This window comes from Pteronotus mesoamericanus, unplaced genomic scaffold (assembly GCF_021234165.1).
Source record: "Pteronotus mesoamericanus isolate MK-2021 breed Mesoamerican mustached bat unplaced genomic scaffold, CSHL_Meso_final contig_182, whole genome shotgun sequence".
In the NCBI taxonomy this organism is placed as follows: Eukaryota; Metazoa; Chordata; class Mammalia; order Chiroptera; family Mormoopidae; genus Pteronotus; species Pteronotus mesoamericanus.
Genome location: NW_026555078.1, coordinates 32,647,817 through 32,665,328, shown reverse-complemented (window position 1 = coordinate 32,665,328; position 17,512 = coordinate 32,647,817). Strand labels below are relative to the sequence as shown.

The 17,512-nt window shown below is 39.4% G+C and overlaps 1 protein-coding gene across 1 annotated transcript; it reads left to right on the top strand.

Moving 5' to 3' along the window:
* Nucleotides 1–1,055: 1,055 nt before the first annotated feature.
* On the top strand, nucleotides 1,056–16,032 carry CDKN3 (cyclin dependent kinase inhibitor 3). Its single transcript, XM_054567548.1, has 8 exons — nucleotides 1,056–1,120; nucleotides 3,351–3,433; nucleotides 4,753–4,808; nucleotides 5,345–5,389; nucleotides 7,917–8,139; nucleotides 11,518–11,549; nucleotides 13,230–13,333; nucleotides 15,851–16,032. The coding sequence occupies exons 1-8, from the start codon at nucleotides 1,112–1,114 to the stop codon at nucleotides 15,935–15,937; spliced, it is 639 nt and encodes a 212-aa protein (XP_054423523.1). The 5' UTR covers nucleotides 1,056–1,111; the 3' UTR covers nucleotides 15,938–16,032.
* Nucleotides 16,033–17,512: the final 1,480 nt, after the last annotated feature.

Below are 17,512 nucleotides of genomic sequence, written 5' to 3'. Positions count from 1 at the left end.
GAACGTCAGCCATACCCTTTCCTGAATCACCAGCCTCCCTCACAGGATTTTGAACCCACCAGGCCTCCGTAATTGTAGAGGCCACTTTCTTAAAATAAACCTCTTTATGTGTATATAATATGGGTTCTGTTTCTCTGGAGAAATCTGATTAATGCAGTTTCTAAGTCAAACTGTGTTATAGTCTTTACTAACGAATTCTTCCTAATAGCTCTATTCTTCCTAATAGTCGGTCAGGGAGCTGAAACTTCTGCATATTTTTATCAGATCTGCAGGTAATATTGCCCCAGGTGACTTTCTTCCCCAGGACAAACAAAATGGGCACTAGAGAATGGGACAGAGAATAATCAAACACATTCTTGAAAGATTATAGCTGATTATGTAAGAAACACTGATGCTTGGAACCACCTGGAGACTTTTTATCTTTCCTTCATACGATATTATTTCATTCATATTTAGTGAACAGGAAAGTTGATCTACACCCTAACCTGTCTAGGTCCTAGAATAGTAAAGAACATAAAATAACATACATGTGAGGTATCTAGATTTTTAGCCATCTCCATGGCATTCGTATGACTAGATATGACTATAATGATAAAGTCTAAGGGATGTGGTGTGTTTTCATAAGACGCTCCTGGGCAGTGCCCCCACTTCCCACGCTCTTCAAACGATTTTTTTTTAAGAAAACAAACAAAATTCCCTACCCTGATTCCCCGAAATCCTGCCAAAAGGAAGCTTGGCATCCCAGCGTCGCTAAAGCGCTGGGGGTTACCTTTAATCAGCTTTCTCTGGGCGATGCTCCCCGCCCCTTCCATCCTCTTAACTGGCGGGAGGATGGCGCCCTCCCAGCCAATCTAAGTTCAACAGGACCCTCCTCCCGCGCGTCTTTCAAAGGCCACCTAGGAACCAATGAGTGGTTAGAGGCCGAGCCAGGGCACCCGGGGGCGGGGTAACAAAAAGAGCGAGAGTGTGATTGGTTCCTAGAAGAGGCCGCGCCCCGCCTAACAAAAGGATATACCAATGAGCTGAGCGGAGGGGCGGGCTCGGCGCGGGGCCGTAGAGACGCTGGTGCGACTGGGAGAAGGTGGCCGGTCACGACGTGGGGCGGCCAGCGATGAAGCCGGTGAGTAGGGATGAGGCTTAGAGGAGCGAAGACACAGGGACGGGAGTGGTCCTGGCTACTGGTGTTGGCTCTTCCACTTACAGTATAACCGATGTCAGTTTATTCTGGATCTCAGTTTTTTCTACTCTCCAGTTCTTGGGCCCGGGGACAGCCCGGGTGTGGTCGCGGAAGGACTCGCGCAGTAACCGTCATGGGTAGGGGAGGTAGCGCTTCCCGGGACCCGCGAGAGTGATGGCTGCGAAAGAACAGGGTCGATGGCGGACGAGGGGAAGACGGACACTTGCTGTGCGCGTCTTGTGGGATGTGTGCTGTCGCTTGCGGGGTGTCCTAAGCCTCGGGACAGCCCTGCCGGAGAGGGCTGAGCCCCGTTTTACGAAGGAAACGGGGGCTTAGAGGGCTTAAGCTTTTCAGTGTATCTATCAGTCTGCCGGATACCCCAGCCCTAAAGGATGTGCTGGACTACCCTGTGCCCCATACTGAGCAGTCCTCGCAATGGACGAGGAAATTTTCATGAACGACGATTGCCAAGTTTCGCTTCTGGGTGTTATCACTACTGTCACCATCCCCCGGGACCACCTGGCCCCGCGTGCCTTTCCCTGAGGTTCGGAATCCCTGGGTCGTGGGGAGCGGAAGGGTCCAACTGTGTTAGGATTTGTAAACCTGTCTGGGAGAGCCTGAGTGAGTGGGCCACACACACACTGAGAATCTTGAATCATCAGAACTGCTTTCAAGAGAAAGGAGAAAACAGATGCAAGAAGCTGAAGTCCCACCTGAGTCATGTCATCTTCCACCAAGGTTGACAGCTTATTGAAGGGCCTTCATTTGGGTCGAGTTGATAATCATAATACAGATAGATGCAAAACCACTCAAATCCATAGCCTAATTTGGCTCTGTAATGTGATCTTGAAATAACAAGACCATTATAGGCTATAGCTTCAGAGCGAGAAAGGTCATTAGTTGGTTACACTTACCAATCCCCATGTTGCCATGTGGAGGGACGTCAGCTGACCTTCCCTGCTTGTCCCAGAAAGGGGAAAAAATGAGTGATCTGATCCTCAAGTTTAGGACGAGCTGAACACAGGTGCCTCAACCCTTTCTTCCCTTCTTTCTGCAGAGTACATTCTGGAGTGCTCTCTGCCACCCAGGAACCCAGGGTTGTCGTTCCCAGTGGCAGGGCTGCCTGTGACTGGGAAATCCAGTTCTGGAGTGAAGAACTGACAAGCCCACCAGGTCACTGCTTTAAAGCCATATGACACTCTGTAACGAAATTAACATATGGATCTCTACTTTCCTGTGTCTTATCTCTCAGCTGTTTCCAACTAAGGAGAAGAAAGGTGGATTTTTATTGGTCCTATAACACTCCCACAGTCCTCCATGTAGAAATGAAGCCTACAGGATTGAGTTCCAACTCCTTAGGTCAGCACACCAAGTTTACCTCAGTCTCTCTAGTCCAATGATTCACAAAGTCGAGGGCCAGTTATTCCACCTATACTCCTCTGCCAACCAAACCACTAGCCTGTATGGAGGTTATTTTTTGATAAATGGGGTAGGTAAAACCATCTCTAGTTTCATCTCTACTCTGGTATCAGTTTCAAAATACACAAGCCCTTTCTCCTTTTGCCATAATAGCTTTAACGTCTTCCCTATCTGCCTAAAACCTCCTGCTCATCCCTCAAAACCCGGCTAATCCATCACCTCTCTGAAGCTTTTTCCAGCTCCCTAAGTAGTCATTCACTGCTTTTCTCTTCTAAAGTGCATAGATTATACTTCCATTTTAGCACTTAAAATTTTCTTCTGTAATTTGTGCACACACACATCTATGTCTCCCAACTATTCTGAAGGTAGCATTTCTATTTTATGGATCTTTGCTCTCCAGAACTTGGCAAATAAAGGTACCCAAGAAATGTTTGTGAAGGAATGAATACATCTCACTTTATAGTTGTGAAAAACTGAGATCCAGAATAAACCGACATTCCTTTACCGTAAGTGGCAGAGCCAACATCAGAAGCCAGGTTTCTTGATTCTCAATTCAACTCTCTACTACAAAGTGCTTAATTATTAACACGATAGTAAATAGCAATAATTTATTATTGATATGACTGATCTCTCTGGTATTCCAGATTGAATAAATTACAAATATGCATTCAGTCTGTGTTTAAGCAAAGACCAGCTATACTAAGACTACATACATAAATATTGTTTACATTTAACAACTTGATTTCTTTTGAAGCCTAGTTCATTGCAAACAAGTGAGTTTGACTCATCAGACGAAGAGCCTATTGAAGATGAACAGACTCCAATTCAGATATCATGGTATGTTAAACATTTCTGATCAATGATGAGCTAAAATATTTGGTGTGTACATCATAATCTTTGTAGTATGAAGAACATCCTGAAAATAGTTAATCATTCTCTTCCACTGATTATATAATTCTAATCTTTACAGGATTGTCTAACTCCATGATTTATTTACGATCTATGATAAAATTAGGCTTTTTTTTTTTGCAGGTAGGGGGGTGTGGGGTTCCTTTATACATTGAGAAAACCACAGTAGAAACAAGGAGTTGAGATTAGACTGGAATGATCTCCCATTTAGTACCAAAACCTACTTATTCTTTTATGGCAAAAGGGAAGTACACTTACCAAATAGGGTAAGGTATTTAATCATTTATCATTTATCATTTAGTCAAATCTTAGAACTACTTTCCACAGTAATGCATCTATCAGCAGACCACTTATGATAAAAACCACATTACCTAGCTACAATAACAAATACAAATGTTTCTATATAAAATCAAGTTCCTAATCTTGGCAGTGACTTATGGTTACACCAGATTCTCTACAATCAGCAAGCAAATTCTTTCTTGCTTGTAAATGTAATAATCTCCTTTAAGAAAGCTGTTCCCTATTGTAGGAAGAGAGAAACAGTATAAGTATTGTCCCTAAAGTTTTTTGTTCTGCCATCAAATGGCGTTATCATCCATTTTCCAACCCCCCTTTTAAACTCAAAAATTCACCCAGTCTTTAAGGCAGGTGGTATTTATATGTTTCCCCTTTTTCCTCTAAACTCATCTTCTGTCTTGCAAATAAGGTAAGCCTCTGCTCCCTTTGTCCCCAAGTACTACAAACTGGGACTGTGGTTTCTAGAAATTATTTCATTGTAACCAAAGTCCATTACAACAAAGAATGGGTGGCCTGTAATTTTTCATCATGAAATTTGAGCTGTTTAAGGAGGTCCTACAAAGAAATCTTAAAATAGTAATGCAGAATGAATGCTGGGGATGAAATTGTCAAATGGTCATTTTACAGCTTATTTCCTAAGGTTACTAAGACGAAATACCTCAGGTGACCTAAGTACACTTTATACTAGCTGTAGGCATTCTAGGCTTGCCACTTTTTAGGACTTAAATTGTAACAAAGCAAATGATAAGTCTCTGTTTCAAAACCTAAAATTTTTCTAGGCCCTTTTTGACCAACACATTGATCTATAACTGCAGGTTTTTGTTTTGTGTCTATTATGAACCTTTATAACACCCTTGTTCAGTGTCATGCACACACATTTGTTAAATTGAATTTCCATTTATAACTTTTTAAAAACTGAACTGAAATTGACAAAGTTTTAATCTTTTCAGGCTACCCCTGTCACCAGTGAATTGTTCTCAGTTTCTTGGTTTATGTGCTCTTCCAGGTGGGTAACACTACAGTTGGCTTCTTATTGATATTTTTAAAGGGTTTTTTTTGTTTATTTATTTGTTTGATCAGCTGACACATTATTCTCTGTATTGATTAATAGCATTTCCTAGGCCATCAGCAGGGGGAACTCACTTTGGGGAACCGTTAAGGTGGGCCATGGATAGAGGAAGACAGATCCACTCTCCAGCCCTTCCAGATCCACATTTACAGTTCTGTATTTCTGATTTACCTATCTTAACATAATCTAAACACTCAGTACAATGTGAGGCTGCAGACTATAGCCAGGTACTTGTTACAGAAAGGACATGGGATAAATATCCTTGTATTATTTCTTGTATTCTTCAGCTAGGATCTGTAAATCTTTGGATTATATTCCCAAAAATATAAGAAATTGAAATTTACATTCAAAATTGAATTGAAACATATAAATGATCATGTGGAATGACTATCTAAAGTAGTTATATTGTGTTCAAATATACTTGTTATATGACTAAAAACTGATTTATTTCATTTGTTTATTACTACTTATAGGTTGTAAATTTAAAGATATTAGAAGAAATATCCAAAAAGATACAGGTAGGTATAATATAAAACAATGATATTAATAGTTTTTCTGAGAATCTCTTTGTAGTAAAGAGCAACTATAGTCTCTTTTCAACATACTAAATAAATGTTTGATATTTCATAAAATTTCAAACCACAGACTTACTCTAAAATGTAAAAATGTATTTGTGAAGGGCATCATTCACGATAATAAACATGCTGCTGCTTTTCCCTGAATGGTATATTTATATTATACATAGAAACTGCGTTTGGGTTTAGAATGTGTCAGTTGGAAGGAGAAAAGCATGTAAATAGAAAAGTAACATTGCACTGCCCAGATCTTTGAACATGATGTTCTTCACAGACTTGACTGTGGTAGTAGAAATTAAGCCTGACCTGAGAACCCAGAGGTCATAGTGGATGGTCCATCCCAGGTAGAAAATTTAGAGAGCCAGCATCTAGGTAGGGAAAAAAGGAGTCAGGGCTAATCTTCATATGCCCGAGGGTGTTCATACCACTATATCCTCAAGTCTAATAATTCCACAAGTATCCTGCTAATGTATCCCAATTTGAAATATACATATTGCATGATACTAAAAAAACCCTCAGATTTTCAAAATATTTTATTCTGGTTGGCCTGGAATTGTCAAAGCTACCAGTCCTACCTATGCTGTTATATCAGAGTACAAATGTAATATTGCCTGATTCTGACCTGTATAGATTTTTTTTAATCTTAAAATTTTTTCCTGGTTGTTTTAGGCTATCAGTTTGCTGATGTACTTTCTCTAATTTATTCCTTACCTACCAGAAAAGACTTAAAGAGGCTAATAGATTAGTTGACTCTTGCAGTATTTGTAAAGATTTTCTGATTTAGAGACACCCACCATGGTAGGATATAAATCACTGGTTCAAGAACCACTCTTGCACATTTTGAAAGCCCTATTTATTTAGTATCTTCTACAAAAGGGGTTTCCAATATTTTACCAACCCTTTTGTTTTCCAATGGAATCCAATATATAAACCAGATGACAGTGTTGGACGTGGGGAGACCTAGAATCTCCTTGAAGCACTTCCTGTGCTTCCTCCTCAAAAACCTTTCCAGGGAAGTTTGAAAAACCACTGTATAATTGAAATGTTCCCATGCATACAAGAGGCAAGCAGAAAATTGCATTCTCTTAAAAATGGCTATGTTAACAGGTTAATCCTTTTGGAACTACAAAAACATAACAGTATTACTAGAGCATCACTGGCCAGTAGAAATATAATGGGACCCACAAATAGAAGCCATATAGGTAACTTCACATTTTCTGGTTGTCACAGTAGAAAAGTAAAAACAGGCGAAATTAATTTAATAATGCATGTTATTTAACCTAATACAGCCTAAAGAGTATCATTTCAATGGGTTTTTATTATAAAACAAATTCCTGATGAGAGAGGTTTGTTTGTATTTAATCTTTGAAATTAGGTATGTATTTTTCACTTAGAAAACATCTCAATTTAGACTAGCCACATTTCAAGTGCAAATCTAGAGGTTCATGATCAAAGGCACTTTGTACAATACTTAAATAGCTCATTGTCCTTGGATTTAGGAGGCAGGGAGGGAGAGGGGCTCAGATCAGCCAGAATTAGTTATTCATTATGAACCAAATCCTCTATAGCGAATGTTGCCATAATCAAGTTCTGATGTAGCCCTGGCTGGTGTGGTTCAGTGAGCTGAGAGCCAGACTGCAAACCAAAAGGTGGCTGGCTGGATTCCCAGAGAGGGAACATGCGGAGGTTGCAGGCTAGGTACCCACTTGGGGTTATGCAGGAAGCAACCGGTCAATTCTCTCGTCTTTTTCCCTCCCTTCCTCTCTCTCTAAAAAATAAATAAAATTTAAGAAGAAAGTTAGTTGTGGTGTATAGAATGGCGTGTGGTACTATTGCACGGTTCATCTTGAGTATATAGTAAAAGTAAATAAGTTGCATAACTCTAATGCTTTATTTCCTGGAGACCTAGTCCATAAGTTAAATACATGATGCTCTAGTACAGTATGAATATAAGGGAGAATATAAGAGCCCTGGCACCACGGCCGTACTGGAGATTTCACGTACAATGCTTAGGGTAAAACGCGAAAGCAGCAAACGTGGCTGGTTTTGTGAGAAGACAACAGGGGGGAAAAGGTGCTATCATCCCTTCTCAAGAGTGTATGTTGAAATAGTAGGTATTTTTAATTGCAGAAAACAAATTTTATTGTAATTTTTTTTTAAGAACAGCAATATAATTGACTCATCTTAAAATTCAGTAAAAATCATTTTGAATTACAAAGTCAGGTTTAATTTTAATCACTTTCCATTTCACATGTTTCTAAATCCTTTTGTGCTGAGTGACTTGATTTTTACCCTGGTTTGAACACAGATCAGTATTGTTGTAGATCATCATAAGCACTTCAAATTCATAGATTGTCATTTGTTGTGTGGTTTGGCTTAAGAGATGTTAACTCCATATTCTCCCTCTTGACTGTAATTAAATTTGCAACGTTTTGTGTGTGTGTGTCTGTGTATCTTGGTCTATTGGCAGAAGAACTAAAGAACTATGGTATACAGGACATCTTTGTTTTCTGCACCAGAGGGGAACTGTCCAAATACAGAGTTCCACACCTCCTGCGCCTCTACCAGCAGCGCGGCATCGTCGCTCACCACCACCCCATCCCAGAGGGGGGCGCTCCCGACATCGCCAGCTGCTGCGAAATAATGGAGGCGCTTGCCGCCTGCCTCAAAAACAACCGAAAAACCTTGATACAGTGAGTTCTCTTTTTCTCCATACGTCACACGAGAAAGGTCCCGGTCAGAATGATTTCCCGAATCATTGCATCCTCATTCAGTTATTACCTGCCTTCTGTTTTGTTGCAAGGATTAAAAAGAAACAATGCATGAAAAGTACGAGCACAGTGCCTGGTACAGAGCAAGCACTCAGAAATTTGCTGTTCTTACTTTTAAAGAGTAAGGACAATCAAAGAGTAGTTTTAGAAATTTTTAGAATAGGGTTACAGGCGTTTTTTCTTTCCTTTTGTCTTGGACTTTTAGTTATAGTTTTGGGACCCTCCCTCCCAAAAAAAGGTGCCGCATTATTCTCATGTTGATCTTACTTGTTGGTCAGTCTTTCCGTTGTTTCTGACAGCAAGAAAGTGGATTTTTTTTAAACTGACAGTAAAGAAATCATCTCTAAGCAATGAAAATCTTAATAATAGGACTTGAAAATTGTATTTGTGATATAAATTCGCTACCAGAATAAAATAGGGACTCTCATTGTTTGTAAGTGGCTATACACAAGCTGCTGATAGGAAAGTTTAAAACCAAACAGGGTAAGGAAGAAAAAATGAGAAGAGAAGAGTGGCTTGGGGAAAGGAAGAAGAGAGTGACAACCGGCAGTAGACAGTAGTGATGCAAATATGAGAAGTGGCGCTACGGGTACAAACAGCGGACACTCTGCCAGACGTGAGTCACAGAGCAGGGAGGGCCAGCCCTAGCCCTCCTCTGTGCTAATTATACTTTTTGTATCCTAATAAGGTGCTTAATTCCTTCTGGAACAGGATAGAATATTAAGTACTTTGACACCTCAAAAGCCTTAAAGTCCCTGAGTTCATTACGTTGAGCTAGAATTTATGCAGACTCAACTGAAGCCAACTTCTCTTCCTTGACCTAGAACTCAGCAGCCTTGTGCCAGTAGTTCCTGTTCTGAAGGCAAACCAAACTCATGAGACACACCTGTTTGTGGCCCAACTCAGCTCTCATACAGAGAACAATAGCCTTCAGAGTAGGAAAGAACTAGAAGCATCCTACAGTCCATATTTGCAAACTGTCTCTAGAGAAAAGCATAATCTCTCACTGCAAGCCATTGCTAATTGCTTTACTAATTATAAAACCAAAATTTTAGAATTGTTATCTGTGCTAAATTTTCCAAGTCTAAGTAAAATAGCATTAGATAATTAGATGTAGCTAGTGAAAAATATTTTCCAATTTTTGAACCCATTTTTCAAACCAATTCTGAGGATGTTTTTTTCCAAGTAAACTTTTGAAAGAGGCTTCTACTGAAGTTTCCAGAGATCAAACTAGCTCAGATTAGTGAAGCTTAACAAATTCCATTCTAACAGGTTCTAGCAAATCAAATGCTCTGATATTAGAACAGAATACAGGCAAGATAGAAAGATGGATGGGCAGCCTTACGTATGTTAAGTGCTTCAGGACCCCATAAGTTAGAGCATCTGCTGACTGGCATTTTCCTCTGTCCCAGACCTTTCAAAGGTGTCGAAGAGTAACTGTGACAAAGACAATTTTCTATCCATTCTGCCATCTTTGAGTGCCCACCTTGCTAGACAGCTCTAGGGTTTATCCCTCAGAAACGGTCTGGTAAAGTTTCTATCTTACCTACTGGTGCTGTCTCACTCATCATCCTTGGACATTGTCATTTTTTTATAAAGTCAGTGAACACTGCTTGTCTACCATGATATACCATTTCTTAGAGCTTTGGTAACAAAGTACCACAGACCGGATAGCTTACAACAAAAGTTTATTCTCTCTCAGTTCTGGAGGCTAGAAGCTCCATATGAAAGTCAATGGCCATACTCACTCGGAGACTCTAGACAGGATCCATCCTTGCCTCTCCCTGGCTTCCAGTGGTGGCCGTCAATCCTCGGCGTTCCTTGGCTTACAGCTGCCTCTGCCATCACGCGATTCTCTGTGTGTTTGTGTCTTCATATGGTATTTCCTCTCATAAGGACACCTCTCCGATTACATCAGGCCCACCCTGATGACCTCATCTTACCTTGGTTACATCTGCAAAGACCTTATTTCCAAATAAGGTCACATTCACAGTACCAGGGATTAGGACTTCAACATATCTTTTTGGGGTCACAATTCAACCCATAACACCTGCGGTGCCCCAAACCTAATACAAAACACACAATGTGAAGCACAGCCCTCACCTTCAAGGAACCCACAGCTAACAACGCTGCCGTGTAAGTGCAATAAAACTCGCACAAGGTGTGTATGAGGCAGCACACAGCATAGCAGTGGTTTCTGTTGGGGCACAAGGCATTTCAGGGAATGAAATTTGAACTGGGTTTTGAAGGATGAGTAGGAGTCAGTCAATCAGAGGAGTAAAGATAAGGGTAGCACGAGGTGTAAAGCAGTATCAGTCTTGCAGAAAACCACTGCAGTGTTCTACCTTCCTACGGTAGGTCATTGCCTCTGAAACAAGCCTACATCTGGGACACTGAGTAGAAAGGAAGTTCATGAATTCTCTGGAGGTCTGGTCCTCTGTCTCACATCCTATCACAAGACATATCCACAGCTTCATCTACAATACAGTGTAATAATGATGTTCAGGATAAGTCAGCACCCAGTTACATTCAGTATACCCTCTAAGAAAGTTGGGGAGTATGTACTACATTTTTAAGGGTCTTTGAAAATTATTTAAATTGTTCTGTCGCTTTCAAGGTTAATCTTCATTTTTCTGGACAGTTCAGTTATGCAGAATTGCTAATATCTTCACAATGCTAACATTAACTTCTTACTCTGTGCCAAGCTCTGCCCTAAGCCCTTTACAGATGTTACCTCATTCAGTCCTCAGTGGTGCTGTCACTGATTTATAGGTGAGAAGGCCCAGAGAAGTTAAATACCTTGCTTAGGTTCATGCATCTTACAAATGACAGATCTAGGATTCATCCAGGCAGTGGGGCTCTAGAGCCCATGCTAAACCTCTGTGATACACTACCCCGGTGCTCTTTTTAGATAAATGAAGAGTTATTATACATATTTGTCCCATAACCACTACGGTTTTTTTAGACAGGAAGATAATCTAAGTGGCAGTTGGTAAGATAGTCTAATTTCTATCTATTTAGTACTTGTTACTAAGTTCCACTTCTTAGATGTAGATCCTGGAGTTTAAAGAGGCCACTAAATGGGCCTTGCCTAGCTTGACCCTTGGAGGTGTTCAGAATATTTAACAAATAAGCACTTTGCCCGTCATTAATCAAAAAATATTTATTAATCTTGATGTGCAAGGCAGTGTACTAGACATTAGAGTTAAAAATAGATTGCAGAAAGAACAAGTCTTTTAGTTGTCAGTTGTTGGGATGGAATGAAAATGTACAAATTTCAAAACTGTACTTCCCTTTCAGCTGTTACGGAGGAATTGGAAGATCTTGTCTTGGTAAGAAATATATTTTCATTATTCAGCTTTTTTTCTTAACTTATAGTACACAAACGCCTGTTTCTGGGCCATATGCTCACGGTATGAAAATGAAACAAAACACAATATTAAACACAAAGTCTGCTAAGACCCATTGGTTTAAGTAAGGCCCTAAATTCGGTGTCCCCGAGGGCCCCGAGGAGGGAGTGAGAGGTGTTTCTGCAGTGTTTTGGAAGATCCTTCCGAGCATTATTTACAAGTCGTAGCGCCTGCATTTTTGTGTTTTGTTGTGTTTTGTTATCCCTGTGCAGGTATCATACTGGCAATACTTTCTAAATAATATCCACTGGCAACATAAGTATAAAAACTAAAGTTAATTACCATATGTTAACCTTAAACTTTTTTCTAAATGTCTTAGGGAGAACAGCAGTTAATGAAATGCCACACTGGAGTAACAGTTATTCCTTTTAATGTTGGGCAGTATGGAAATTAGAAACTTTTGTGTTTCAAAGAACACTGTCAAAATCAGAAGACAACCCTCAGAATGGGGAAAATATTTACAAACCATATATCTCATAGGAGACTCACCTAGGAAATATAAAGAACTCTTACAACTCAATAATAGGACCAACAGTCCAATTTTTTTAAAAAAGAGAGAGAAAAATATCTGAATAGGCATTTCTCCAAACAAAATATACAAATGACCAATAAGCACAAGAAAAAATGTCCCACATCACTCGTCATCAGGAAAATGCAAAACAAAGCCACAATGAGATACCACTTAACACCAATTGGGATGGCTATTATCCAAAAAATGGATAATAAGCACTTGCTAGTATGTGGAGAAACTGGAACCCCCATACACTGCTGGTGGGGATGTAAAATGGTGCAGCTGCTTCAAACAGTTAAACGCAGAGTTACCATATGACCCAGCAATTCCACTCCTAGGTATAGCCCCAAGAGATATAAAAGCATTTGTCCACACAAAAACTTACACATGAATGTTTATAGCGACATTATCCCTAATAGCCAAAAGATGTCCATCATCTTTTAGGGATGTCCAACCCTACATGTCCATCAGTTGAAAAATAAACAAAATGTATATCCATACGACCTATTCATCCATAAAAAGGAATAAAGTACTGACACATGCCACAGTGTGTATGAATCTTGAGCACATTATGCTAAGTGGAAGAAGCCAGTCACAAAGGACCACATGGGATTCCATTTCTATAAACTGTCCAAAATAGGCAACCTGTGGAGACAGGAAGTAGATTACTGGTTGCTTAGGGCAGGGGTGATGGGATTGTAGGGGGGTGATAACAACAGGGTTCAGGTTTCCTTTTTGGAGGTGATGAAATCATGTCCTGCAACTGACTTTGGGGATGGCTGCACATATCTGTGAATCCACTGCACTCCACTGACTTGTCGACTTTAAATTGCATACTTAATATGGTATGTGAATTATAACTCAATAAAGCTATGTAAAAAAAAAAAAAGAAAATGAAGCCATTGTTACTTTAATTCAACCATTTAAAATAATGACGTAACTGTCAAAAACATATACTAAGACTTCAGTCTTTTATTTCAAACAACTATGCCAAACTTAGTCTTCTGAACCAACTTAAGTCTAATTAAATATAAAATACTCTACCCTATCATTATTTAATAACATACTATTTTTCTATCATGTTCTGTTAGTAGCCGCTTGTCTCCTACTCTATCTGTCTGACACAATGTCGCCACAGCAAGCCATAGACAGCCTGAGAGACCTGCGAGGATCTGGGGCAATACAGACCATAAAGGTAAGGAGGTTGATGCCTTTGTGCAGGGGGATGAGAGGGCAGACTGTTACAAATACAGTGTAATTCAGCATTGTGGGGGAAGGGAAATTTTTCCCCTTCCTCCCTCTGGTTCTTTTTAGCTGGTTGAATAATCAGATCAACGTGAGACAGATTGACAAGAGAAAACTGAATTTAATTTCATGCACACGGGAACCACATATATATGATCAGAGACTTCATATGCACGATTCAGAGATAAATGGAAAATGACATATATATTCTGAGCCGGGGATGAAGTAGGGCAGCTTGGGGCTTCAGAAGGTCACTGCAGGGAGAGCATGCGTTCAGTAGTCCGTAGTTTGCCCTGCCATATAGATAGGTTATTGCCAATACTCCCTTACTATGGGCGAGGCCCCTATTCAGATCCCCCTAGATAGTTGGGATTGAGAGGTGGGTGGCAGACATTTCTGTTGAGCCCACTGGGTCTCAGTTACCTGTAGCTCAAAGTAATCCATGTACCACAGGCACACATCTTAGGGTGGCTGGTTCTGAACCCCTGTATTATCAAAAGGGCAATGAAAACCCAAAGCCGCCTATTTTTCATATATCACCTGTTTATATTTTGATTTTTTAATTTGCATTTAAATATAACCTGGATGTCTTAAAAAGTTCACACTATTGCAAACAAAATAATGAAAAATTTGAACTCCCCAGTTTACTCTTTCAGGATCTACGAACAGTTCAGCTTTTCCCCATTCAGTTCTGGGAGTGCGTCCTCTGACTTGGAAAAATAAGATGGTTACTATAAACTTAATAGTTTCTTTCAAGAAACTATTTTTGTCCACAAAGATCTAATGAAGATCCTATTATATCACCAAAACACTTAATAAAGATAGATGAATGGCTATAATACAAAAAATGTAAAGCAATACTAATTATCTTTCACTATGGATAATCAAAGTGACATTTTCCACATTGACTTTGCCTGTTTGTTTTTTTTTTAAGATTTTACTTCTTTTTAGAGAGAGAGAGGGGAAGGGGGACAGAGAGAGAGAGAGAAGCATAGATGTGTGAGAAACAGTGACCAGCTGCCTCTCGCACTGGCCCACAACCCAAATGTGGCCTGACCAGGAATTGAATAGGCGGCCTTTTGGTTTGGGGGACAACACTCAACCCGCTAAGCCACACCTGCCAGGGCTGTCTTTGCCCTTCAAAAAACACTGTCACGGCAGTGCCCAAGGATATTATATATTAATCATGTTGCTGAAAAGATTCTACAGACTGTGCTTTATTTGTAGCTCTATAAAGCTAAATTGGGGGCAGGCACTGAAGAACTCTGGCCTTAGGCAGCTCCCTGAGCTATACAGTCCATCTTCCCAGGGTGCAAGTCTAATAACCAAGTGTAACTAATGTGAACTGTTCTAACTGGTAGATTCACCAAGCAGCCTGATCCTCAGTGCTCAAATAAGGTTGTTCACAAAACAATCCACACAGAATCCACGTCATTGTACACGTTCTGAAAATAGAGCTCCCTTTATTATGTTAAAATCAAATGGTGCTTCATATTCAAGATGCTCTCAAGTCTGTCTTTGAAACAATATAGTGAAGTGTGCGCGCGCGTGCGTATGCATGTTTTGCATCTTTAATCTTGGAGAGAATTAAGCCCACATTAGTGTGGGCTGTTTATCATCTCAGCATTCTGTGGCAAACAGGCTTTTCCCCATTAGTAGTATGCAATTTCACTTCCTCAGTAATGAGATGAAATGAGATTAGAAGAGTAAGAATATCCTCTAGGAAGCTATTAAGAACACTAAATAAATTTAACTTTTTTTAAAAAATTTGACTCTTAAGAATAATGATTTGGCCCTTGCTGGTGTGGCTCAGTGGATTGAATGCCAGCCTGCAAACCAGAGTCACTGGTTCGATTCCCTGTCAGGGCACATGCCTGGGTTCCAGGCCAGGTCCCCAGTCAGGGGCGCAGGAAAGGCAACCACACATTGTTGTTTCTCTCCCTCCCTTTCTCCCTCTCTAAAAATAAATAAAATCTTTTAAAAAAATTAATGACTTGTAATATTAACTACTATGAAAATTATTCCAAATGGGTTATGCCATCACAAAAGAAAAGCAAAAGGTGGGGGGAGACGTCTATAAATTAAATAGATTTTCTTGACTATACCAGTTAACTCCTACAGAAAGTGTCTTCTCCCTATTTACTCCCTCCTTCCTCCCTCCAAGGGAAAATACACTAGCAAAAAAGAATGGTTTCATGTACTATTATTAATTTTACTTGCTCCTACCAGTGAAAGGAGAAAGGATTTTTTACAGATTTATAAATTATGCGTTTCAAGCTACCATCTGATTATCAGAGATTTTTAAAGCAAGTTTTTCACTTTATGCAGCCTTATTAAAAGATAAACACTTGCTTACCCAAAAGGATATAGCTCTTAGCAAATGGTTTTGACTCCTGATTCCTACCAGCATTGTAACTACTTTAGTAAGTTTTCTAGTTTATTTCAATGTATCTTAATTTTTTTTCAGCAATATAATTATCTTCATGAGTTCCGGGACAAACTAGCTGCACATCTGTCATCAAGAGATTCACTGTCAAGATCTGTATCTAGATAAAAAAAAATTTCAAACAGCATATATATGACCATGTCTGATACTTGAGTTCTCTAACATAATTTGAACTAGTGTTACCACCTTGAATGTAAATGTGTATGTGCAGATATTCCTAAAGCTTTTATTGACAAATTTCACTGAGTCTCTTTCATCTCTTATAGTAGATAGAAAAACTGTTATACTTTACTTTTTAGAAGTGAAATGAAGATCATGCTGGAAAAGCATATGGAAAAAATGCTTTATTGCTTATTTTTATTATTTACCAAACTTTTACTTCATTTAATATTTATAGCTAGTGGGTATCATATAACAGTATTAAGTGTGAAAATTGGTGTGAGTACCCAAACTAAAATTTAAATAACTTTCACCTTTTATTCCTCCCAAAGTGTCTCCCACTTTTCCTTCTCCATAAACATGTACTATTGTGAGGGATCCTCTGAATCATCTGGCCACCTCCCCACAACACGGGGTCATCCCCAGCAGGTGTTTACCCAGTATTTGCTTGGACATTTTCAGAGACAAGAAATTAGTGGTTCATACAGCTGCTGTTTTTAGAACATTTTTTTTTCTGCCCTAGAAACTACATGGAATGAATTTAATCCCTTTCATATTTATTGCATGAAGTACTTACCTACAGATTAACAATTTCCAATTCTCACTCCTTTACCTTACCTAATGCTACTGAACTTTTTTCTTCTCTTTAAATTCAACATTGAGCTACCAAAAGCAGTCATTTGGACTATAGACAAAGATTATACAACGAGTCAAAGCTACCTGCCTTCACAGACACCGGTGGTCTCCATGTCCTGTGAAGGTAGGTCCCTGGCGCTCTCGACTATGGGTAATCACAAATGTGAGCCAGGGGTCATGGCACTTACATACAAGACAAAGTAAATTTCACCACATCAAAACTTTGTTTTTAAATAATCATATAATTACCCCCCCCCCAAAATAAACCAAAAAACCTTTTAGTCTCCCATTCCTCTTGCTGCTACTGAACTGCTTTAATTTCATTAGGGAGAATTTTTTAATCATTTTTTTAAATTGTTACTCTATTACAGTTGTTCCAATTTTTCCCCCTTTGCCCTCCTCTGCCCATCCCATCCCCTGATGTTTCCATGGCTGTGGTTCTGTTTTGTCCATTAGTTTATTTTGTTCATTAGGTTCCTCTTATAGGTGAGATCATATGGTGTTTGTCTTTCATTGACTGGCTTACTTCACTTAGCATAATGTTCTCCAGTTCCATCCATGCTGTCACAAAAGGTAGGAGCTCCTTTCTGCTGGGTAATATTCCAGTTACTGATGCTTTTTGGGAACTTCAGACCAAAGATCCAGTATGTACCATAATATACAACTGATATTTTAGTACTCATATATACACTTCTTCTAGAACTTAAGATTTTATAAGAATACTAAGGAAGATGGGAAAAAATCACATACTCCACCAGTATCTGCATGTTTAGGGATTTCTTATATAATAAATGCTAAGTTACAGCAAGAAAATTTTTTAAAGTAGGGCTTGTAGTCATAGATTGATCTTCCTCATGATTTTGGTATTATAACCAACTACAATTTAAA

What these genes read in the sequence shown, in the direction of transcription:
- CDKN3 (XM_054567548.1), top strand. An exon ending in AAATATCCAAAAAGATACAG is followed by an intron (nt 5,390 to 7,916) that starts GTAGGTATAATA and finishes GTCTATTGGCAG; the next exon opens with AAGAACTAAAGAACTATGGT. An exon ending in GGGCAATACAGACCATAAAG is followed by an intron (nt 13,334 to 15,850) that starts GTAAGGAGGTTG and finishes ATTTTTTTTCAG; the next exon opens with CAATATAATTATCTTCATGA.